The sequence below is a fragment of the Liolophura sinensis genome, chromosome 7, assembly GCF_032854445.1.
Source record: "Liolophura sinensis isolate JHLJ2023 chromosome 7, CUHK_Ljap_v2, whole genome shotgun sequence".
Taxonomy (NCBI): domain Eukaryota; kingdom Metazoa; phylum Mollusca; class Polyplacophora; order Chitonida; family Chitonidae; genus Liolophura; species Liolophura sinensis.
Genome location: NC_088301.1, coordinates 31,920,968 through 31,947,527, shown reverse-complemented (window position 1 = coordinate 31,947,527; position 26,560 = coordinate 31,920,968). Strand labels below are relative to the sequence as shown.

The following is a 26,560-nucleotide window of genomic DNA, read 5'->3' as shown; positions in this document are numbered from 1 at the left end:
CGCCTAGGATATTTTCCCCCTGTGGACAATTTTCTAAAATAATTTTCCCTATGGACAATTCCCCCGAAGACATGTAGACAGACAGACCGATTCCACAAAGCCTTTTGTGACTTAAGTCAAATCTTCAAACCTCCTCACAACGCTTAGTGTCTGGTATTGGAAAATGAAATTTTGACACATTTGTATTCCGATCACATTTATAAAGTGGGGAAAATCTTAATTTATAGTGCTCTAAAGTAAGCTCCAAAATCTCATTTCAAATTTGATAGGTCAAAAATGGCTTTGTGGAATCGGTCCCTGGCTAGATCGAAGATCAGTTTCATTCTTGACTTTCCAGTTTATCTTTCAGAAATACATGTTAATGTGGAAGCTAAGCTGGGAGCATGGTCGGCTGATGTGGCAGTTACATCGGCATGAAGGACCTGACAAACTTCTCCATATAGCCAGCCAGGCAGAAACAATGGCAAGAACTGGATTTGAACTCTCCAATATACTTCAACTCTTATGAAGTAAACTGCACTTTCAGTATTGAGCTTTACTGAATTATGCTTTATCACATGTGTTCTTGCTATATTAAAGAAAACAGTGGCATCTGGCAAGTCTAGTAAAAAAGGACTTTCAGTTATTTTATATCCTAGAACATATTAGTCTAAGATCAATGCTACATAAACAGCTCAGAACAACAGGTTTGGTCACAACACTGAGCAAGGTGTAAGTGAACAACAGGACAATAAATAAGGAAGGATACTGCAAAGAGTTTAAGCTCTTATGTTTCCAGTAAGTGGGAAGGTCTGCCAGCAACATGAGGATGGTCGTGGGTTTTCCTCAGGCTTTGCCCGGTTTCCTCCCACCATAATGATGGCTGCTGTGGTATAAGTGAAATATTCTTGAGTACAGGGTAAAACACCAATCATATCAATAAATAAATAAACTTATGTTTCCAAAGTTTGGCAAAGAAAATAATGATGTTGTTGCCAAAGAACATATTCATTTCAGCCACATCTCATAATGGAGTACTTCTGTAAAAGACAAGAACAAAAACACATCCTGATAATTCAGTTCTTACATGGAATAATTATTACCCATTATATAATTTATCTATCAAGATATTTAAATCTAACTGCAAGAGTCAGCACAAACCAAGCCATTATAGCGGTACAGACAAGCCATTGAAGATGTACAGACAAGCCATTATAGAGGTATAGACAAGCCACATACATTACAGCTTGGTGGGGAGAAGACTCTTGACTTCTTTGTATAGTCATACACAAGTTAAGCGAGTCTTAATAGACATACTCTGGTGCAAACTACATATAATGTATTTACAATTTACAGACAAAAAGTTTCCTTCATATCATTAAAATTCTATTAACATTAAGGTGGTCGTTTATACATTCTACACACATATAAAATGGAAAGCATATCAGTGGCTAAATGAAGAGTTCCTCATTCGACCATCGGTGCACACATTGAAGTACATGTACATTTTGTTTCTGTTTCATGACATGAACATAAATGAATACATAAATGTACCTCTTGTGTAAACAAAAATATTCACATACAAGTGAACAAGGTTTACCTCTTTCAGGCATTATGAACAATTCATCACTAAAGTACAACACCTGAACAACTCCTGCAGATGTAAGCAAGCTAAACAGGTAACCTTGTTACATGTTAACAATCCATTTCATATCATACTTACCCTAATTCTTCTAAAATTTGTGACAGATATTAGTAGTGTTGAAAGTAGAATATTACATGATTTTTTACCAGCCATTTGGAAACGTAAAGATATGAGTATGTTGTTCATTAGATGGTTTAACCATTTGAGAAAAAAAAGAAACTCAATATTCCTGCTGGAATTACATATATAATGGCGAAAATGAACAGATCAGGTGTTCCAAATTTTAGAGGAAATAGGGTAGGGCAAAAATATAAAACTATTTACATATAACTCCATATGCAATAAAACTCCAGAGACGGCTATAAGAAACCCTTCAAAGTGTACAAGTTAATGGATGCTTTCTTCTGGCACAAACTTTTTTAAAGTACTAATTAGGGCGGGTCTGTTGAATTCATAGTACTGAAGAACAATACAGGTAAGGTACTGACCCAATTCAGATGTACAAATACATGCTGAGTCTTATAAAACCAGGATGCCTCAATGCATGCTGCAAGTATAAACAAATGAAAAAAATTCCTGTGGTCTTGCACTCAGGCTCCTTGTTAAAATGAGTGGTCCATGTTGAAACTTACATGTAGGAGGTAAAAAATTGATAGTCACAGCTAATGGAGCTGCCAGACAAGCTAGGATATACCCTGTCTTTGACACAACTCGCAGCATTTGATAGTCATAATAGTATACCAAAGAAACTTACTTTGTACTGTGCAGGTGCTAAAATAATTAAAATCCGACATATTTTCATTATGAAACAAGGACAAATTTAAAAAAACTGCAGTACTGAATGTGCAGGGTTTTATGTCATCTTGCACTAAGGACTTTGTCAACTGAATGACTGACACATTAACATATACAATGTCAAAAAATTAGCTGATGGACGAATACATTTATAAAACCTGGCTACAAACAGCTCAGAATGAATACCATTGATTGTTTTGGCCATAGTTTGGCCAGAGTTGTAAAACCAATATAATGTTCATCACCCCATTGTGACTAGAGAGCTCAGGTAAGAAACGACTAGATGACACTGGCATCTTTATCTACAATCTACCAGTTCTATCATTCACATATAAGTAACATATTCTGTAAGTATATTTACATGCTCTATACAGTAAAAAAATCTCTCCAACAACCTTTATAAATATACACCAGACTATCACATCCTAACAAAATTAAAGCTCTAAAGTTTAACTCTCAACCTATCCAAAATAAGGCTTCAGTAACTAAACTTAACTCAATATAGCCAGAATAAGGCTCCAGCGTTTAACGTTATAACTTAAATAGAAGAAGGCTTTGGTTACAGACTTTATCTTGCCATAACCAGAATGATGTTGTGGTTATAAAAAGTCATCTTTCCTATAGCTATCTATATTAAAGGAAGGAGTCTGCGCACCTTTGCAAGAGTGTGTGCGTATGCACATCCTTCAATTGACGCCAATTTTATTGACGTCAAATGTTCGTCTCCCAGCTCATTTTGTGACATCATGCTAAAGACAGTACAACGTCATAATAGAAACTGATACATCGAAACTGTGTACATGTTACGCTACCAACCATTTTTGACGTAACAATGACTCGAGGTCCTACTTCACACTAGCGCCACCTAACAGGATTCAAAAATACGCTGCCTCCCCATCATACCTAAGACAAACACGTGGCTGTATCAGACAAAAGTTGTGAATTCTGTCTGTGGTGTCAATACACAAACAGGTCTGGGAACTGCATCTGAAACACTGGCACTGGATCTCTGCCGTTCACACGAATACCAGAATCTGGAGAATCCGTGCCTGTCGAAATGTTATCCAGGATTTCGTTGAGCTTGTTGTGGAACAAATTGGACTGAAAATGAAACAAATAACAAACGGTTACAAAATAGTGATTTACACAGTGACTCGTCTCGTTGAAGCCATGTATCAGAATTCAATTCAGAATAACCAACCATTGTGAAAAAGAGGACAAAAAGACCACAATTTTGTTGAAAATACACAAATGAGTGCAATATGTTGACACATTATGAAAAAAAAAGGCTGCATAACCGAGTTTTGATGGACAGAGAGATGAGGTGTAGCCCAATAACTCTTTGATTTATACTTCAGACAAACCTTACAGAACTCACAAAGCATAGATATATACAGGTGCAACATAACTAATGATTATGGACAGCAAAATTGGAATATGTACCCTTTTGATACAGACACCTGACACACTTTAAATATTTGAAAGTATCAATCTGAACTGTCACAAATAACTAAAAACTTTGAATGGCCCTTTACATGCATGTCATTATCAACTTATTATCAGTTTTGATTCTTATTTAACTAAAATCTTATTTAACTAATAAATTTACTTGGCCTACATGTATTTCTCTAAGTTGAACACAAGGTCCAGAAAACTGGCAACTTTATGTCTTATGTATGTGTGTGACCCAACTGGAGAGAGCTAGGATATCCTATTTCAGTAGACATTTGGTCATGCCAGTAACAGTCAGTTAACGTGGATTTTTTAAGGGTGGAGAAAAGTGCTCAAGACAGCTGGTCTTCATTGAACACTACTCTGTGCACAAAGCCACAAGAGAGTCTTCAACCACTTATTGGCACCGAGGCCCCACAAACAGCAAGAGCAGGGAATCAATAAATAGTCTTGCCAAGGCGGGGTTTGAAACCACACCTCATGTGTCCTATTTATTATATTATTTATATGTTTATTTGGCTGAGGTTTTATGCCATGCTCACGAATATTTCACTTATACGACTGCAGCCAGAATTATGGTGGAAGGAAACCAGGCAGAGCCTAGGGGGAAGCCATGACCATCCACATGGCTGACAGAACTTCCCACAACAAGTCGACAGGAAAGCATACACAAAATATTGGAAAACTGTTAAGCCACACATATACCAAGACTGCCAATTTTAATGTGACTGGCATGCCTCGACTCTTGATTGAGCCATTAAGATGGTTATACAAAGTCCTGCCTACCTTAGCCTCTGAACGTGCCACAATCTCTTCAAACGGAGCCTTCTTGAACACATTTAGAATCTCCATCCTCTTGCGAGCCTCCTCCTTGTGATCATGCGAGTCCTCCGCTGGAAGATGGAACAATCCCATCAGAGACCTGACTTCCTCCCACCATCACACATCACACCAGATTTATTTATTTATTCATTTGACTGTTTGCAATGCTGTACTCAGGAATTTTCCACTGGGATACCAGGCAGTTACATGCACCAGACAATGATTTAAACTAAAGGGGTACAGAATCGTTTCTGACTGACTGTGAGTGAGCATAGATTTTTGTCCAGCCTAAGCTGAATACCCTAAGCTGGGTATGATAAATGTCAGCCAATTAGCATTGATTCTGTATAACTTTAAAGGCAGGCCCTAACCTGTGCCATCAGGATTTAAACTTGTCATCTTGTTGACACGACTGGTCAATGCTAGTTGTGGTAACTTTTGCTAGAAGCCAGTAACGGCTAAGAGAGCCACTTTTACTATGATTTACTGCAAGAGCCACAACACTACATGCACATTTATGTCACAACATTCTTGTATTAAATTTACATGTTTCTTATCATTTATTAATACTTACTAAATATCACAAAGAAAAACCACTCCAGGCACACAGGGTTGAACAGAATATATACATCCCTTGGGCAACAGCATGGTTTAGCTTATCTTTGAGTAGTCTAATGTCTTAATTACATATGAACAGCTTACCTAGCATTTTCTTCAAGGAATCAAAGGTGATTTCATCTGATAATGTCTGTCTCTGAAATATGATTTGTAAAATACTAATCAGTGTGTTGTACAAAGGAAAAGAGATGTAGATATAAAGATACTGAATATATATATATATATATATATATATATATATATACATATATATATATATTTACTTATTTATTTGTTTGATGTTTTACGCCATATTCAAGAATATCTCACTTCTAGGACAGTGGTCAACATTCGGGTGGGAGGAAAGCTGGCAGAGCGCAGGGGAAACCAACCACCAAACACAGGTTGCTAACAGATCTTTCCCACATATGGCCAAGTGCCTGACATATCACCTCAAATAAAGACACAACAAATCAACTTGTGCAAGGGTGAAATTCATTCTTGATCTCATTGGTCAAGTGTATGCGATGTCCAGCAGTATAAAAGCCAGGACCTTCTGCATTTTTGTAAACATTTAAGTAACCATTATTAGTATTGCTGAATCAGGAATAAGATATGACCAAAGTGAGGACAAATCATTTTAATAAAGAATCTATAATGACAATATGGTCTTCCTGAGAGCAAGTGACAATCAGTCATATTTTGCCGACAATGTATAATCAAACCAGTTCCAACATGTGTTCCCTTGTGTACAAAAAGCTTGGATACATAAATCTCTTTGGGTTTGGCTTACATGTATCACCTGGGAGCTGTAGTTCCCATTAATCTATTAATCTAACACACAAAAAACGAAAGACAAAGTGATAAAGACAAGGACAGCATGCAACACAAGGAAAAATTGTCAAAATAATTGATGAAATAGTTACAGCCAAATGATTACATTAGCACAGGGCATTTGTGATGGCTATGTGCAGGTTATTTATTCAGAGGCAGGGTATTTTATGGTTGTTAGATACAAGTTTTTCAGTAATGAACATTTCTTAAAATTTTGTTAGATACCTGTTACATATTAGTTATGAGCAGGCATTTTTATGGTTGTCAAATCCCTGTTATTTACGTGTCGTTATGAGCTGGCAGCTCTATGAATGGTAGATACTGGAAACCTAGTAATGAGAACTTAACTTTTAAGGTTGTTAGATAAAGGTAAGTTAATTAAGCTCAGGTAGTCTTAATGTAGCTAGACTTGGGTAATTTAGTTATGAGCAGGGATTTTGATGGTTATTAAATACAGGTAATTTAGTTAGGAGCAGACAGTTTTATGGTTCTTTAAATACAGGTAATTTAGTTAGGAGCAGACAGTATTATAGTTGTTAGATACGGGTAATTTAGTTAGGAGCAGACAGTATTATAGTTGTTATGTACGGGTAATTTAGTTAGGAGCAGACAGTATTATAGTTGTTAGATACAGGTAATTTAGTTAGGAGCAGACAGTTTTATGGTTGTTAGATACAGGTAATTTAGTTATGAGCAGGTAGTTTTATGGTTGTTAAATACAGGTAATTTAGTTAGGAGCAGACAGTATTATAGTTGTTACGTACGGGTAATTTAGTTAGGAGCAGACAGTATTATAGTTGTTATGTAAGGGTAATTTAGTTAGGAGCAGACAGTATTATAGTTGTTATGTACGGGTAATTTAGTTATGAGCAGACAGTTTTATGGTTGTTAAATACGGGTAATTTAGTTAGGAGCAGACAGTTTTATGGTTGTTATGTACGGGTGATTTAGTTAGGAGCAGACAGTATTATAGTTGTTACGTACGGGTAATTTAGTTAGGAGCAGACAGTTTTATGGTTGTTATGTACGGGTAATTTAGTTAGGAGCAGACAGTTTTATGGTTGTTATGTACGGGTAATTTAGTTAGGAGCAGACAGTATTATAGTTGTTACGTACGGGTAATTTAGTTAGGAGCAGACAGTTTTATAGTTGTTATGTAAGGGTAATTTAGTTAGGAGCAGACAGTTTTATGGTTGTTATGTACGGGTAATTTAGTTAGGAGCAGACAGTATTATAGTTGTTATGTAAGGGTAATTTAGTTAGGAGCAGACAGTATTATAGTTGTTAGATACAGGTAATTTAGTTAGGAGCAGACAGTATTATAGTTGTTATGTAAGGGTAATTTAGTTAAGAGCAGACAGTTTTATGGTTGTTATGTACGGGTAATTTAGTTAGGAGCAGACAGTTTTATGGTTGTTATGTACGGGTGATTTAGTTAGGAGCAGACAGTATTATAGTTGTTATGTACGGGTAATTTAGTTAGGAGCAGGTAGTTTAATGGTTGTTAGATACAGGTAATTTAGTTATGAGCAGACAGTATTATAGTTGTTACGTACGGGTAATTTAGTTAGGAGCAGGTAGTTTTATGGTTGTTAGATACAGGTAATTTAGTTAGGAGCAGACAGTTTTATGGTTGTTACATACGGGTAATTTAGTTAGGAGCAGACAGTATTATAGTTGTTATGTACGGGTAATTTAGTTAGGAGCAGACAGTTTTATGGTTGTTAAATACAGGTAATTTAGTTAGGAGCAGACAGCATTATAGTTGTTATGTACGGGCAATTTAGTTAGGAGCAGGTAGTTTTATGGTTGTTAGATACAGGTAATTTAGTTAGGAGCAGGTAGTTTTATGGTTGTTAGATACAGGTAATTTAGTTAGGAGCAGACAGTATTACAGTTGTTACGTACAGGTAATTTAGTTATGAGCAGACAGTATTATAGTTGTTAGATACGGGTAATTTAGTTAGGAGCAGGTAGTTTTATGGTTGTTAAATACAGGTAATTTAGTTAGGAGCAGATGGTATTATAGTTGTTACGTACGGGTAATTTAGTTAGGAGCAGACAGTTTTATGGTTGTTAAATACAGGTAATTTAGTTAGGAGCAGACAGTTTTATGGTTGTTATGTACGGGTGATTTAGTTAGGAGCAGACAGTATTATAGTTGTTACGTACGGGTAATTTAGTTAGGAGCAGACAGTTTTATGGTTGTTATGTACGGGTAATTTAGTTAGGAGCAGACAGTTTTATGGTTGTTATGTACGGGTAATTTAGTTAGGAGCAGACAGTTTTATGGTTGTTATGTACGGGTAATTTAGTTAGGAGCAGACAGTATTATAGTTGTTACGTACGGGTAATTTAGTTAGGAGCAGACAGTTTTATAGTTGTTATGTAAGGGTAATTTAGTTAGGAGCAGACAGTTTTATGGTTGTTATGTACGGGTAATTTAGTTAGGAGCAGACAGTATTATAGTTGTTATGTAAGGGTAATTTAGTTAGGAGCAGACAGTATTATAGTTGTTAGATACAGGTAATTTAGTTAGGAGCAGACAGTATTATAGTTGTTATGTAAGGGTAATTTAGTTAAGAGCAGACAGTTTTATGGTTGTTATGTACGGGTAATTTAGTTAGGAGCAGACAGTTTTATGGTTGTTATGTACGGGTGATTTAGTTAGGAGCAGACAGTATTATAGTTGTTATGTACGGGTAATTTAGTTATGAGCAGACAGTTTTATGGTTGTTAAATACAGGTAATTTAGTTAGGAGCAGACAGCATTATAGTTGTTATGTACGGGCAATTTAGTTAGGAGCAGGTAGTTTTATGGTTGTTAGATACAGGTAATTTAGTTAGGAGCAGGTAGTTTAATGGTTGTTAGATACAGGTAATTTAGTTATGAGCAGACAGTATTATAGTTGTTACGTACGGGTAATTTAGTTAGGAGCAGGTAGTTTTATGGTTGTTAGATACAGGTAATTTAGTTAGGAGCAGACAGTATTACAGTTGTTACGTACAGGTAATTTAGTTATGAGCAGACAGTATTATAGTTGTTAGATACGGGTAATTTAGTTAGGAGCAGGTAGTTTTATGGTTGTTAAATACAGGTAATTTAGTTAGGAGCAGATGGTATTATAGTTGTTACGTACGGGTAATTTAGTTAGGAGCAGATGGTATTATAGTTGTTACGTACGGGTAATTTAGTTAGGAGCAGACAGTATTATAGTTGTTATGTACGGGTAATTTAGTTAGGAGCAGACAGTATTATAGTTGTTAGATACGGGTAATTTATTTAGGAGCAGACAGTATTATAGTTGTTATGTATGGGTAATTTAGTTAGGAGCAGACAGTATTATAATTGTTAGATACAGGTAATTTAGTTAGGAGCAGACAGTTTTATGGTTGTTAGATACAGGTAATTTAGTTAGGAGCAGGTAGTTTTATGGTTGTTAGATACAGGTAATTTAGTTAGGAGCAGGTAGTTTAATGGTTGTTAGATACAGGTAATTTAGTTATGAGCAGACAGTTTTATGGTTGTTTGATACAGGTAAGTTAGTTAGGAGCAGACAGTATTATAGTTGTTACGTACGGGTAATTTAGTTAGGAGCAGACAGTTTTATGGTTGTTTGATACAGGTAATTTAGTTAGGAGCAGATAGTTTTATGGTTCTTTAAATACAGGGCATCATTTTCCGAAATTCTCAAGAATTTTCAAAATATTTCAAGATTTAGACATCAGCAGACATAAGATGCGCATATAAGCAATTACAGTAATAGTATATGAGAGATCCACCACAATTTTTAAATTTTATCCACAAATAATTGTTCTTTGTGCTCTTCCATAATACAAATATTTCACTACATAAACTATTCTTAAAATATCCACTTTAGAAGTTCAATACATGAAAATTAGGGTATGTCCCCTGCCAATGTGGTTAAGGATACACGATATCTGGGGTGAGAAAGGATGGTATATTGGGACCAGTGGAGGAGTTTGGCCAGGTTGTTAGTATAGCCTTCATGTTAACAGACACAAACATACGGCCAAATACCTCCATGGTAAACAAGGACTCAAGGGAAGAACATGAAGAAGTTGATGAACTCCTCTCCAATTGTGGGAATGTGATGTCTATATCTGCTGACAGGTAGAAAGACAGCAAGAGATTCATGCACAGTCAACAAAAAGTCCATTTAGTAGTTCTACAGTAGCAAGCTATACTGGAGAGTGCTTGTTGACAAGAAAATAGTAACAGCCATTCCTCAACCTTTTCCCCATATCAGTGCTGCGCAATGTCCTCTCTAATGCTCTTACTTAGAGCAAAAAAAACAAAACAACAAAAAAACAAAAACAAAACAATGATGGCAGCAAATTAGAGACTAATTTTGGAAATAATATTTACAAGACAAGCTTTCAGTGACAGAGTTTATCAGATTCACTGTATATGAGTGAAGCTTATATACATTACCAGTCAAAGCTTATGAGAGTCTTCTGTTACAATGCCAACATGACCAGTGATATTACATTTGCACATGAAACTCAATGGAGCATGTCATTATTACGCTGTTAGAACAATGAGGTATTCAAGAGAGTGAAAATTTTATTTTCTGATCTGAATTTTATTTTTTTTCATTATTATATGATTCCTAATTTAGAAGGAAATATTTTTATATATAAGTTGTGGAATTTATACGCCAAACAAACCATTTTGAAAGCCAATCAGATTGCTGGGAACATAAATCCTGCTCAAAAAGGAAGCCTGAGAGGTGAAAAGTTTGAAGAATACACCATGCCCACTACCACATTAATCTAGACTCTAACAGTCAACACACAGAGGCCAGTGTCACAGGTTCACAGCACAATCTCCCTACATAACTGTCTCCTCTGGACAATGTCGAGGGAAGGGGGAGGGGTGGTAACTGAGAGCAGATCCTGGCAACAACCATCTGCAGACAATTATGCCTTTTGTATATTGATGTGTGAAGAATTTGTTAAGAAATTTCATGCAAACAAATGCTAAACCCAGACGTATAACAATTGTGAACATTATTTTAGGTCACTATGTCTTGAAATAATAATGATCTGCTATTGTTTCCAAATAACCAAAGGCTGGAAGGCAACACCTGTGCTTTGAGTTACTTGACAAGCCTGATGAATGGAAAAGGTGACAAGTCATACAGTCTGTCTCAGCAACCTGTCCCTCCACCCCCACTCAACTTCCCAGCACCACATAGATCAACCATAACACCCCCATGCTGCTGTGTGTCTCACCCGTCCCATTGTAGGAGAGGCATCCACACTGTCTATTTCTAGAGAGATGGAGTGGATGTCACTGGTGCTCCTATGTATGCCTCTACCCAGCCCTGTAATAAAGCATCATATAGCAAACACAAACATACAACTGTTGGGCTTCAGAAGCCCCAATGCATGCCTTTGGTTCTCAACTGTATTTTCTGAAATAGTTAACACCAATGAAAATAAATCTAGCCTTATTTTTGATGAAATGTACAAAAGTCCAGATTATAATACAAGATACGCCTACGGATCATTAGTATTCTATTATAGTTCCATACACAGTTATTTGGTACATCATGCTGAGGGTAATGGAAACAACGTTGCTCTCACCAAATACATGTGCCTAAGAAACTTCTGAAGGAAGCTGATAGGTGCTTGATTCAAACAGGCCGTAATATTCCTCAATGAATTGCGTAATTTACAATAATTCATACTTGAAAACAGACATCAACAGTGGCACATCCTCTTGTGTTACTGTGTTTCACACTATGCAAATCTTGAGCTTCTCACATGCAGTGCTTTAAGAGACACCACAGCTAACATTACCTTAACCCTGATTCCAATACACAAGAGGTTAAGCGGTGATGTAATTTATGGTAACTAATAACTATATGCAGGTAGGACATCAACCATCGAGCATCCGCCTTATTTTTATTTTGTGGTTTACATGTATGCAAATATTAAGGGTACTGCTTGTAGCATTTACCTTAAACCTGCTTTCACTGGTATGATATTGGCAATGCTTATACAGGAGATAAAAAACTGAAGATACCCTCTCACAATCGCATGTATTACAAGATGATATAACAAACAAATTTACACCTCATAACAAAGGTAAACAACTGAAGAATTGCCAGTTTCATACTGCAGCTATTTGCCTTATTTTCATACTGCAGGTATTTGCCTTATTTTCATACTGCAGCTATTTGCCTTATTTTCATACTGCAACTATTTGCCTTTGTCTTACGCTGCAGCTATTTGCCTTATTTTCATACTGCAGCTATTTGTCTTATTTTCATAATGTAGCTATTTGCCTTATTTTCATACTGCAGCTATTTGCCTTATTATTACCTAGATATATATACATACAATACTTTAATATAGTGATCAATTTTAAATGTCAGCTTGATATTCAAAATTTCTGGTCTGAGACTGTCTGGGGAACAGACGTCACTCACCCATAAAGTCCACTTTCTCTGAAAACGGCGTGTTGAGTTTGGAAATGTCGTATCCTGAGCTGTCCAGAGCTTCAGAGATAGCAGACTGTTCAAACAGGTAGGATGGGTCGAGGTTATCCAGGGAGGGGTACTCCATGCTGTTGGGAAAACATAGGTACATGGATATTGTACAGATGGGCAAGGTTATTAAATCCGTGTTATTGCATTACATTATACAGCTTTAAACAACCGATGCTTGATCAACTGACACCGTAATGGCTGTTGCCTGGACCATCAAAAATCATAAATCAATATTCCAAATAAACAAAAAAAGATAGGATACTGTGTTTATAGTACATCATTAAAATACATCATTAACTATGCCAAATGAGAAACACAAACAGAAACACTGTAAAATGTAATAGGGAGTCAACATATTGTTTCAAATGGTGTTGTTATAAATTACAATACTAGCACTGTTCAGCATCCAAGATTTATTTATTCATTCATTTATTCATTTTATTTATTTATCTGATTGGTGCTAGACATCATACTTAAAAATATTTCACTTGTATATCTGTGATGACGATCAGCATGATGGTGGGTGGAAGCTGAGATGCCCAAGGAAAACTCATGACCATCCACAGGTTACTGGCAAGACCTTCACATGAACAACCTGAGAGGCAGCCAACATGAGCTGGACTTTAACTCACAGTGATCACATTCGTGAGAGGCTCCCAAATCCTTGTGCTGCCCTAGCACACATCTAAAAGTATTTCACTTACATGACTGTGGCCAGCTTGATGGTGGGAGGAAACCGTGCAACACAGTTTGGTGGAAAAAATGTAATGTAACTGTTTGGCATGTGGAATTGACTACTGGTGAAACTTACCTGTCTGTGATATCAAACTCTTTGAAGGCAAACTCAGGCAACAGGTGAGTAGCCTCCTCTTGACGAGTTTCAATAACCTGAAATATACATTATGGAGGGTTACACCCTTGACAGATCAATTGAATCTAACAGTTCTAGCTATGTCCAAGGAAATCTGCTTTTCTGATCTGAGTGAAAAAGTGATGTAATCCATGTCTGCAAAAGACCATTACTTACAAGCCCAAAACCTTAAGACACGACTACAATTATATTAGTTGATGTGAATGTGCTGTAATTTTTCTAATTTTTCGGACATGGTTTAAGGCTTTACCCCCCGGGGGGTAAAGGTATGAACTACTTGTTGAATGGGTAATCCTTTTAAAGACTAATTAAATATCAAGCCTCGCCTACAATCCTGGGAACTTGACACTCAACTCAGTCAGAGATATACACAGCTGGGGCAGTTAGAGACGTCAAATGACATTCAAATACTTTATTATGTCTTGATATATCTTAATTAATATTCATATCTTACACAGAAGCAGTGTGTTAACAAAAACGTACAGGGAAAGAAAATTACAGGGAAGCTGACCTTTATCATTTGTGAGACATCAAGGATCGAACAGCTATAGATATAGCAGGGACACTGCCTACCGTTAGTCCTTCGCAGAAAAAGATTAAATCAATTTTTCCCGTGTTGTTTGCAGCTGAATCAGTAATATTATGCAGGACTCTTTCGAATATGAAGGCAAGAAATAGTTATTGACTGGTACTTTTTACATTTATACAGACCAACATTATGTACAAGTCAAATCTGGTTGGCAATCGGGATCATCACTACGAAAAATCATGTTTCAATTCCTTCTTGCAAGCAGCGTAACTTATTTTTGCAATCAATCGTAGGGTTTACAATCTATTGGCTTCCTCTCCGACTGTAAGTGTGAAGGTCTACCAGCAACCTGCAGATGGTCGTGGGTTTCACCCGGGTTGTGCCCGGTTTCCTCCTACCATAATGCTGGCCGCTGTCGTATAAGTGAAATATTCTTGTGTACGTCGTAAACCACCAATCAAATAAATAAATAAAATCTACTGTATCTACGATCTCTTTCGGCAAACCGGCCCCGGAGATTAGGTCTACTACTCACCTGTGCTGTGCACTGGTAGAGGGCTGGTATGGACGTCAGCTGGCTGATCAGGTTGAGGTAAGCAGCCACCATGGCATGGATAGCACAACGGTATGCCACCGTCAAGTGCTGACTGCTCACGGCCAGATCCTAACAACAACAACAACACACAATACCAGTCAATAGGTTTGCTTTGAAGGTACAACAACAGCAATGAAGTCATAATCCTCACAACACTGAAAACTTAAAATTATTTCTTCAATGTTAATGTTTTTATCCGACTTACACCTTTTGATCACGGCAATAACTTTATGTTATTCACTTGGCTACTGATCATTAAGTAACAGTATATGTGTACTGGCCCTAGGTATGCAAAAATTGGGGTATAAGACATCTACATAAAACCTGTCATACCAATTTAAACTGTTGTTTTTGAGAGCACAATTAATCATCTTTCAATGTGGTCGTCAGAGTTAATAAAATACAACTTGAAAATCATCTAATCTGTGTCAAATGTGGAATATCCCAAAATGATCGGGAAGCCTTGAAAAACTCGCTCTCGTGTGAAACACAAAACAAAATTGGCGCAAACTAACTACAAAATAAAACAAGATACACGTGGGCTATCTGTCTGGTACAGGGTTAGAGGGTAACAACCTCATATATATATACACACAAAAAATGATAACACACATGCATTTAAGTCTGTTGTCACTGGTCTTGATGTGAAACAATGGCTATACAAGTATGGTTCTGGAGTGAGCAGTGTTGAAGCAGTGGCTGAAATTACTCAAGATAAATGCCATTTGGTGTCTCTTAAAGTGGTGCACGTCTATGTCGAATGTTTCTACACTTGGTATCTCTTAAAGTGTTTTACGTCAACATTTCTCCTCATCCTACCTGTCAGCCTCCTGATACTCTCTGAAGGGGAATTCGCTGCCATCCCCTGTGCGAGGCAGCTTCCAACTGGGCCTGATGGTCGTCATGTGCAAGCAACGAATCCACCTGTGCCTAATCAGGCCCAACTGGAAGCTGTCTTGCACAAGGAATGGCAACGACAAGCCCTTCCCAAAGGTTCACACGATTCCCAGCCAATCACATTTAACACTCTCTTGATACAGAAGAACATTAATGGCACGTGTACAAAATCACCACAGTGTAGTTTCTAAACACAATATTCCTAAGCGAAAAACAAAAACTCTCAGGCTAAGTCCAAAAGCATAACCAGTAACCAACCTGAATGTCCAATGCAAGCCGCAGAAGCTCCACCAAGATGTCTTCCTCTCCCATCTCTATACTGATCAATGCCATGGTACAGTACAGGGCCTTGTAGTTCTCCAGTCTGTTAGACTCCTTCTCCATGTTTTCATACAGGTGGGCATAGAAACTTGTCCCCACCTAGACAGATTGACAGCACAGCATGCCGCAATCAACACATACACATGTACAAACAAATACACACATTGATACAGCCATTTGTACAATCTGGTTTGTCCAATAGTACAGGCTAATACTGCTACTTGTACAGTATTTCCACAGGTCACGTGGCATTGAAAGATGTAAATCATGGCTTGGTCAGATTAAGTTCCCAGCAAGTTTGTTAAGCCTGCATCTGAGCTGGCTAATACTTATGAATTACAGTCCTCTGAGCTGGCTAATACTTATGAATTACAGTCTTCTGAGCTGGCTAGCACTTATGAATTACAGTCCTCTGAGCTGGTCAATACTTATAAATTACAATCGTGTGAGCTGGCCAATACCTATGAATTACAATCCTCTAAGCTGGCTATTACTTATGAATTACAGTCGTCTGAAATGGCTAATATTTATGAATTACATTAATGATGCACAAAAATGATGTCCTACAACTAAAATCTACATGTAGTATTTACGTTGCACAGGTAGTGTCTCAGTTTTGAGTTGTCTTTTCCTTCAACATCCTGAAATACCCCAAATGACATAAAATTTTGTCCATGACTAAGTTGCTCATTTTTCCAGATTCTGGGAGTTCTACTGATTTTAGAAAGGTTCTTTTTAAGTTGCTTGGAAGATATGATGATATCCTATTTGGAAAATGTAAATTTTGGCACCAGAAGTAATATCCTATGACATTTATTTGCCTCCCAAAATGCTTTTTTGTGGTCGAATTTTCAGGTTATATAGGGTAAATAAGTTTGGCTTGGTGAGTTAGGATGTTGCTTGACTTACCCGTTTCATGAACATGATATCCTGTCTGGAACACTTGTCCACTGTCAAACCAAGCTGAGATATATCTTTGGGAATGCTGAAACAAGACAAAATCACAAACAAACAAATAAAAAGATCAGTACTTTAAGGCCTTATTTTGTTTTCATGTTACGATACTAAAGAAGTAACGTTGTGAAGTTTCAGGGCAACATTCAAACATTATGAAGTAATGTGCTAAATATATCGTCCACTGAAAAATGTACATGCATTACTGTGTTCTGTTTAAGACATAAGGTGTCCAAACAACCCAGATAACACAAGCACATGGGAGCTGTCCATGACATGGCGTAAACCTGAAGTGCTCTCCAGTGCCGACAGGGAACTAAAAACTATACATAATCTTGGGCATGACATAAATAGCTATAAACTATTACCGGACAGTGGTGAGCTTGGCTGTGTTGTTGTGTCGGTCAATTAGCGTGTGGAGGATGTCCTGGACAATGAGTCTCATTCCGGGATCACTGGCCAGGGACATCCTCAACAAGGGGCGCAGAAGCTCCGAAGGAAAGGCATTAGACATCAGCACAGTTTTGTACTTGGTGGCAACCTACAACACAAAATACCACAAATTGCAAATTCATTTGCACTTTCAGCAATGGAATGATCAAAAAACCTGTAGAAAAGATATCCACAGCATACGTGTAGTGAGGATGCACAGCACAGTTAGGCTACATAGTATAGCGAGGATACACAGCACAATTAGGCTACACAGTATAGTGCGGATACACAGCATATAGGTAGTGAGGATATACAGCATAGTTACGCTGCACAGCATAGTGAGGATACACAGCACGCAAGTAGTGAGGATACATAGCACACATGTAGTGAGAATACACAGCACATATGTAGTGAGGATACACAGTACACATGTAGTGAGAATACACAGCATACATGTAGTGAAGCTACACAGCATTGTTATGTTACACCGTATAGTGAGGCTACGCAGCATAGTCAAGTTACACAGCACACATGTAGTGAGGATACACAGTACAATTAGGCTACACAGTATAGTGAGGATACACAGCACATATGTAGTTGAGGTACACACTATAGGGAGGATACACAACATAATGAGGTTACACAGAACAGTTAGGATACACAGCATGGTGAGGCTATACATATAGTGGGGATACACTGCATGATGATGCTATACAGTATAGTGGAGATACACAGCATGGTGAGGCTATATAGTACATTGGTGGAGATTACACTGCATGGTGAAGCTATACAGTATAGTAGGGATACACAGCATGGCGAGGCTATACAGTATTGTAGGGTACACAGAGTGGTGTGGCTATAAGAATAAAAAAACTATATGTAGTACCCACCTTAAGTAGTGTCTTGAGTAATGTTGTCTGCAGTTGGACATCCATCTGGCCCCTGTATCATAAGGAATATGTCAAACACGTATACAATTAACCATACTTTTGGTGGTAGAAACTTTTATGCCCTTAAAATTATTGAGATAAATTTGTTTCGACTGGTTGGCCACAAATTAAAAAAAACCTTTGGTTTAGTATGCTGCAGAATGACAATCAATCATATACATAACTGTGAGATTCAAATATTTTAAAAAATTACATGATTTCTAAGTGTTTATAGCATACCAGACTCATTGAAGGCAATAGGGTTGATTTAATTTTAGCGCTATTTTCTATGTGACACCGGCCACCTAGGAGCCATGGGCAGATAACCACTACCCCACATGCATGGTTCACTGCTACAAGGTCTTACCCCTCCATGTCTTCCTCTGTTGACTGAGGCATCTTACTCATCACAAACATCATAATTTCAATCTTCTGATAGTCTGGCAAGTTGTTGGCAAATTCACCTGAAAGCAGAGATTCGTTCTATGAAATGCAAGGCAATATTTCTGTTACAATAAGCAGTTTTCGAGTTATATCATCATTTATTTACTTGATTGGCGTATTATTCCAGAATATCACACTTATACAATGGTGGGAGGAAACCTAGCAGAACCAGTATAATATTATCAGACAACACTCATTTTCTATAAGTTTTCTACGAGAGAGAAAATAAACAGTTTCACCAAATTTAATAATGAGACATAAAATTGTTCTCAAAATGTTTAGGTGATGGATACACATGGCTATAGTAATTACTATATGGCCAAAATTGGTTTCAGGCTAACGTGAAGTAAAAACATAATGATAAAGGGTTTGACGGTTTCAGCAAACTGACCAATAGTGTTAATGACAGACTCCTGGAAACGCCGCTCTGTGGGGCTATTGTCTGATCCGGGACTGTCCACGGAGATCCGCAGGTGACGTAACAGAGTGTTGAACACCTCCAGCACAGATGGACCTGTCATAAATGTCAACATTTATTATTATTATTATTACTATTATTATTACACCTCATAGAGTCATTCTTGCATATTTTGCATATTCAATAAACGGCCACACGACATTCTGCAAAATATGTGAACAACGATAACGCAGTCAAGCAAAGCAACATCACTCACCAAGTAATATACCACATTCACAATGACATAGCCAATGCTCTTGTGCTTATGCTCCCTTTGTGCGCCTCTCTGACATCTATTTGCGTGTAAAGTAAAGTAGCCAATGATCTTGTGCTTATATCCAAAGATCATGTGCATTTATTCTCCTGCAGTTACCTCCCTTTGTGTGCCTCTGAAAATCTATTTACGTGTAAAGTAAAATAAAGTAAACAACTGGAGGATTTCTAGCTTTGCTATTGATGTACATATTCAGCAATTTAAAGTAGCAACAGAGCAAGTCCACTGTTTTCTTTTTGATATCATAAGCACAGTCTCATGCAAAGTATCCACAACCATGAGATGGATACAGGAGTGTCTAATACTCACCCACTGATCCACCAGCAGCTATCAGCACTGTTTCATACAACACCTCCACAATACTGATCTTGATACTGGAGTGTCTAATACTCACCCACTGATCCACCAGCAGCTATCAGCACTGTTTCATACAACACCTCCACAATACTGATCTTGATACAGGAATGTCTAATACTCACCCACTGATCCACCAGCAGCTGTCAGCACTGTTTCATACAACACCTCCACAATACTGATCTTGATACTGGAGTGTCTAATACTCACCCACTGATCCACCAGCAGCTGTCAGCACTGTTTCATACAACACCTCCACAATACTGATCTTGATACAGGAGTGTCTAATACTCACCCACTGATCCACCAGCAGCTGTCAGCACTGTCTCATACAACACCTCCACAATACTGATCTTGATACAGGAGTGTCTAATACTCACCCACTGATCCACCAGCAGCTATCAGCACTGTCTCATACAACACCTCCACAATACTGATCTTGATACTGGAGTGTCTAATACTCACCCACTGATCCACCAGCAGCTATCAGCACTGTCTCATACAACACCTCCACAATACTGATCTTGATACAGGAGTGTCTAATACTCACCCACTGATCCACCAGCAGCTATCAGCACTGTTTCATACAACACCTCCACAATACTGATCTTGATACTGGAGTGTCTAATACTCACCCACTGATCCACCAGCAGCTGTCAGCACTGTTTCATACAACACCTCCACAATACTGATCTTGATACAGGAGTGTCTAATACTCACCCACTGATCCACCAACAACTGTCAGCACTGTTTCATACAACACCTCCACAATACTGATCTTGATACAGGAGTGTCTAATACTCACCCACTGATCCACCAGCAGCTGTCAGCACTGTTTCATACAACACCTCCACAATACTGATCTTGATACTGGAGTGTCTAATACTCACCCACTGATCCACCAGCATCTATCAGCACTGTCTCATACAACACCTCCACAATACTGATCTTGATACTGGAGTGTCTAATACTCACCCACTGATCCACCAGCAGCTATCAGCACTGTTTCATACAACACCTCCACAATACTGATCTTGATACAGGAATGTCTAATACTCACCCACTGATCCACCAGCAGCTGTCAGCACTGTTTCATACAACACCTCCACAATACTGATCTTGATACTGGAGTGTCTAATACTCACCCACTGATCCACCAGCAGCTGTCAGCACTGTTTCATACAACACCTCCACAATACTGATCTTGATACAGGAGTGTCTAATACTCACCCACTGATCCACCAGCAGCTGTCAGCACTGTCTCATACAACACCTCCACAATACTGATCTTGATACAGGAGTGTCTAATACTCACCCACTGATCCACCAGCAGCTATCAGCACTGTCTCATACAACACCTCCACAATACTGATCTTGATACTGGAGTGTCTAATACTCACCCACTGATCCACCAGCAGCTATCAGCACTGTCTCATACAACACCTCCACAATACTGATCTTGATACAGGAGTGTCTAATACTCACCCACTGATCCACCAGCAGCTGTCAGCACTGTCTCATACAACACCTCCACAATACTGATCTTGATACAGGAGTGTCTAATACTCACCCACTGATCCACCAGCAGCTATCAGCACTGTCTCATACAACACCTCCACAATACTGATCTTGATACAGGAGCGTCTAATACTCACCCACTGATCCACCAGCAGCTATCAGCACTGTTTCATACAACACCTCCACAATACTGATCTTGATACTGGAGTGTCTAATACTCACCCACTGATCCACCAGCAGCTGTCAGCACTGTTTCATACAACACCTCCACAATACTGATCTTGATACAGGAGTGTCTAATACTCACCCACTGATCCACCAACAACTGTCAGCACTGTTTCATACAACACCTCCACAATACTGATCTTGATACAGGAGTGTCTAATACTCACCCACTGATCCACCAGCAGCTGTCAGCACTGTTTCATACAACACCTCCACAATACTGATCTTGATACTGGAGTGTCTAATACTCACCCACTGATCCACCAGCATCTATCAGCACTGTCTCATACAACACCTCCACAATACTGATCTTGATACAGGAGCGTCTAATACTCACCCACTGATCCACCAGCAGCTATCAGCACTGTTTCATACAACACCTCCACAATACTGATCTTGATACTGGAGTGTCTAATACTCACCCACTGATCCACCAGCAGCTGTCAGCACTGTCTCATACAACACCTCCACAATACTGATCTTGATACAGGAGCGTCTAATACTCACCCACTGATCCACCAGCAGCTGTCAGCACTGTCTCATACAACACCTCCACAATACTGATCTTGATACTGGAGTGTCTAATACTCACCCACTGATCCACCAGCAGCTGTCAGCACTGTTTCATACAACACCTTCACAATACTGATCTTGATACTGGAGTGTCTAATACTCACCCACTGATCCACCAGCAGCTATCAGCACTGTTTCATACAACACCTCCACAATACTGATCTTGATACTGGAGTGTCTAATACTCACCCACTGATCCACCAGCAGCTATCAGCACTGTCTCATACAACACCTCCACAATACTGATCTTGATACTGGAGTGTCTAATACTCACCCACTGATCCACCAGCAGCTGTCAGCACTGTTTCATACAACACCTCCACAATACTGATCTTGATACAGGAGTGTCTAATACTCACCCACTGATCCACCAGCAGCTGTCAGCACTGTTTCATACAACACCTCCACAATACTGATCTTGATACTGGAGTGTCTAATACTCACCCACCGATCCACCAGCATCTATCAGCACTGTTTCATACAACACCTCCACAATACTGATCTTGATACAGGAGTGTCTAATACTCACCCACTGATCCACCAGCAGCTATCAGCACTGTTTCATACAACACCTCCACAATACTGATCTTGATACAGAACTGTCTAATACTCACCCACTGATCCACCAGCAGCTGTCAGCACTGTTTCATACAACACCTCCACAATACTGATCTTGATACAGGACTGTCTAATACTCACCCACTGATCCACCAGCAGCTGTCAGCACTGTTTCATACAACACCTCCACAATACTGATCTTGATACTGGAGTGTCTAATACTCACCCACCGATCCACCAGCATCTATCAGCACTGTTTCATACAACACCTCCACAATACTGATCTTGATACAGGAGTGTCTAATACTCACCCACTGATCCACCAGCATCTATCAGCACTGTTTCATACAACACCTCCACAATACTGATCTTGATACAGGACTGTCTAATACTCACCCACTGATCCACCAGCAGCTATCAGCACTGTTTCATACAACACCTCCACAATACTGATCTTGATACAGGAGTGTCTAATACTCACCCACCGATCCACCAGCAGCTATCAGCACTGTCTCATACAACACCTCCACAATACTGATCTTGATACAGGAGCGTCTAATACTCACCCACTGATCCACCAGCAGCTATCAGCACTGTTTCATACAACACCTCCACAATACTGATCTTGATACAGGAGTGTCTAATACTCACCCACTGATCCACCAGCAGCTATCAGCACTGTCTCATACAACACCTCCACAATGCTGATCTTGATATTGGAGTCACTTTTGGCATGGGTATCCAGGTGGGACATGATACTTTGTATCACCAAGTGACCATACTGGGGCTGAAGAAAAAACACAATACCTGTACATAATTAAAAGAAAATGAAACTCTAAAACAATGTTGAAGCTCATTGTTGAGTCATTGTTAGCTACTTTACGCATCTTTTATCAACCAAACTATATCAAAAACTATTTTCACCATTAAAAAGGGAATAAAACCTCAAAAGGATTGTTTATTTATCTGATTGGAGTTTTAAGCCGTACTCAAGAATATTTCACTTATGTGACCCCATCCAGCATTATGGTGTGACAAAACTGGGCTCGAAAAACCCAGAAACATCCACAGACTGCTGGAAGGCTCATGGTGGTCATGGTTAGAGGCTTCTGGGTAATTATGTTACTCTAACAAGCTAACCACCAGGCCACAAAGTTTCCGAGGCTTGTACTATCCGTTGTATATTAATGTACCTGTATGTGCTATGAAATGTTCAACATTTAAATGGAGCTATTACATAACTGACATGTGATGGATATAACACAGATCAGGAGTACAAGCAGCCAATTCCACACAGCTGATTTTGACTTTTAATCAAAATTTTAATTTTGGGCCCACTTTCACAAAACTTTGTAAATCAGTTTTTCATAACTCTTCTCGTACATGATGTCGCCTTATGGTGCATTAACTAAAGCAATGTCATATATGGAAAAAGTTGCTCTAAATTTGATTAACGAAGTGTTCCCAAATCCAACGGTTAATTGTGGAGTTAAAACGGGTAAGCCTAGCAAATGCTAAATCAAGGCAAAACTATCACGATTTCAGCTTACTGAACAATACTGTACACATTATCCTGAACTTTAAAACATTTAAGTCCAAAATTACTTTGTGGAAAGGTGGCCACCTTCATACCTACCTGTACAGAGAACATTATGATGGTGAAGATTTTAACAGCAAAATTGTTGGGAACCCAGAGGCTATGATTATCGAAGTGCCTGCAAATAAAATATACGAAATGATTAAATGACCATATAAATGCATTATCTTGTGATTTATGTTGCAAGATTATTAGGTTATTGCGAAAGATTTTGTACATGATGGAGTGGTATTCTAATGGTCCATGTGTGTTGAAAATCCGTATTAATCCAATGCAGATTTCCAACACCACACGATGAGTACAATACTACCCCATAATGTACAAACACTTCATAATGACCTCTTTATGATATAGCTCAAGGACTGTCCAAGGACTTTCACCTAGGACGGTCCAAGGACTTTCACCTCCCGCATAAATAACAATTGTAGACTCACATACAGATTCAGCTGGCCAGGAGGATGTATTTTGATCTTCCTGTTCTCGTCTGGGAACTCTATATCCAGCCCTTGAATATTCCTTCCTATTCATCTTCACTTTAGTATTTTGAGGAAATTTTAAAATGAACACATAATGAAATTTGTTCATCTGTCAAAATTTTCTCATGAATGTTTAGATAAACGTGGAGAGCAAACGATAAACACTGCAGCACCCCTCTATATTATGCTTTTAGCCTACCGTACCATATGAAAAAAAATTCTGCTCTCTGGCATCCAATAATTGCGCGATGGTCAAGTGATACAATCCAACTGATTTCATGGCTACATTAATAGCTATGTAATGCTACTTACATGACGAAGATGAGATTTACAGGATCTGATCTGTACAAGCGAGTACAGCACTGTACTTCACAACTGACCTGTCATTAGTAGGTTAATTCGTTTGCATGATTGGCTTTGTTTTTGTATTAGTTTTTATTTTACTACTGAAAATATGGTAAACGACCTAAATTATCACTTGCAAAATTTTTTGGAAGCATATAAATGTTTTAATATATTACTTTTGACAATGTAATATATCATCCAAACAAACCTCAAACGCCTTTCCCGCAATAATAGAATTCTTAAGAATCAGACAAAATGTGGACCATTTAGTCATGACCAAACTTTTAGGCCTTGTACCAAATTTATAGTATTTTATTTATTTATTTATTTGATTGGTGTTTTACGCCGTACTAAACAACTAAAAATGTGCATAAACTGCACTGAAAGTTGCTCTTTCATATGCAAAAGGTGGAGGAGTTGGGGTAATGTTTTTTACTCTCAGTTAATTGATGATAGTTGAGTGTCTGTTTAGTACTTACATGAGGATAGGCTTGAGTAGAGGTTTGATGTTTCCATATGAGGCTCGACAAATCAGGTCTCTGAACACGGTTTCTGCCACGTATGAGGGGTGGTCCTCGTCCTTGGGGCTCTCTGGGTCCACTGTGCCGAAACTAAAACAAAACATTATCAGCGGGTCAACTACTGCCTTAAAAACACGCCCAACAGTGTGCCCTTTCAGTGGCAAATATATGTCCTAAAACATCAAGTTTGGTGCTAAAACTTACATTTTCCCAGCAGGATATCATCCTAACTTTCAAACTAACCTCAGAACACCTTTCTAAGAAAAATAAAACTCTCCAAATCCTGCAAAATGAGAAACTTACAGTCCTGGAAAAAAGTTTGGAATATTGGTGAATTTCACACCATCTCCACGAAGAGCCTGGTTCGTTGCGTTCAGGTCAATAATCTGTCGATTGGTTTCACTTGGACTAGTCTCTATGATGCATTATCAATAGTTTCCTCAAACCAAAACATTTCTAAATGTTATAGGAGACGAGTTTTTCACGATATTCTGAAAGCGCCCCAAACAAGTGCAGAAATTCAGTGAAACCCATGTATTTTATTACGAGCTGTAACTTTTATTCGATTGGAAATATGTCTACAATACTTGGTAAGTTAAATATGCAAAAACACTAACAATACAGAAAATTAATTTAGTACTTGGTGTGCCCACCCCTCGCATTGTACAATGCGCGCACACATCTTGGCATACTGGCAACTAAGGAAGTCAAAGTTTCTTCCGGTATATCTCTCCAGCAAGTGAGCACAGCACGAGTTAGTTCAGCCACGTTCGTTGGGGCTTCATCCAGGTTATTCAACCCACGGGAAACTTCCGCCCACAAGTTCTCAATTGGGTTCATATCCGGTGAAATGGCTGGCCACTGCATGTGCTCAACACCCTTCTGTTCCAGAAAAATTCCGTATCAGTTCGGTCCGGTGCGGCGTGGCGTTGTCGTCCTGATACACAAAGATTGCCCTGAATTGTTGCCGAGCAAATGGGAGCATTATCGTTTCCAGAATCCGTTGATATTGGTGCTGGTTCATGTGTCCATCCAAGACGCGCAG

At 38.5% G+C, this 26,560-nt stretch overlaps 1 protein-coding gene across 2 annotated transcripts in view; it reads right to left on the bottom strand.

Moving 5' to 3' along the window:
* Positions 1-618: 618 nt before the first annotated feature.
* Positions 619-26,560, bottom strand: part of LOC135470033 (protein EFR3 homolog B-like) — a 44,399-nt gene continuing 18,457 nt past the window's right edge. The window contains exons 7-22 of one of the 2 annotated variants that reach the window (XM_064748732.1): positions 25,474-25,605; positions 24,213-24,291; positions 23,228-23,363; positions 19,009-19,131; positions 18,541-18,637; positions 18,135-18,186; positions 17,181-17,353; positions 16,768-16,843; positions 15,796-15,957; positions 14,581-14,709; positions 13,457-13,533; positions 12,586-12,722; positions 11,384-11,475; positions 5,396-5,447; positions 4,658-4,764; positions 619-3,520 (exon numbers count right to left, since the gene is read on the bottom strand). In XM_064748732.1, coding sequence (XP_064604802.1) covers positions 3,377-3,520; positions 4,658-4,764; positions 5,396-5,447; positions 11,384-11,475; positions 12,586-12,722; positions 13,457-13,533; positions 14,581-14,709; positions 15,796-15,957; positions 16,768-16,843; positions 17,181-17,353; positions 18,135-18,186; positions 18,541-18,637; positions 19,009-19,131; positions 23,228-23,363; positions 24,213-24,291; positions 25,474-25,605 — 1,768 coding nt within the window. In that variant the 3' untranslated portion in view covers positions 619-3,376. Of the gene's footprint in view, positions 3,521-4,657; positions 4,765-5,395; positions 5,448-10,166; positions 10,250-11,383; positions 11,476-12,585; positions 12,723-13,456; positions 13,534-14,580; positions 14,710-15,795; positions 15,958-16,767; positions 16,844-17,180; positions 17,354-18,134; positions 18,187-18,540; positions 18,638-19,008; positions 19,132-23,227; positions 23,364-24,212; positions 24,292-25,473; positions 25,606-26,560 lie in introns of both variants that reach the window. The other variant, XM_064748733.1, reaches the window with a different exon arrangement.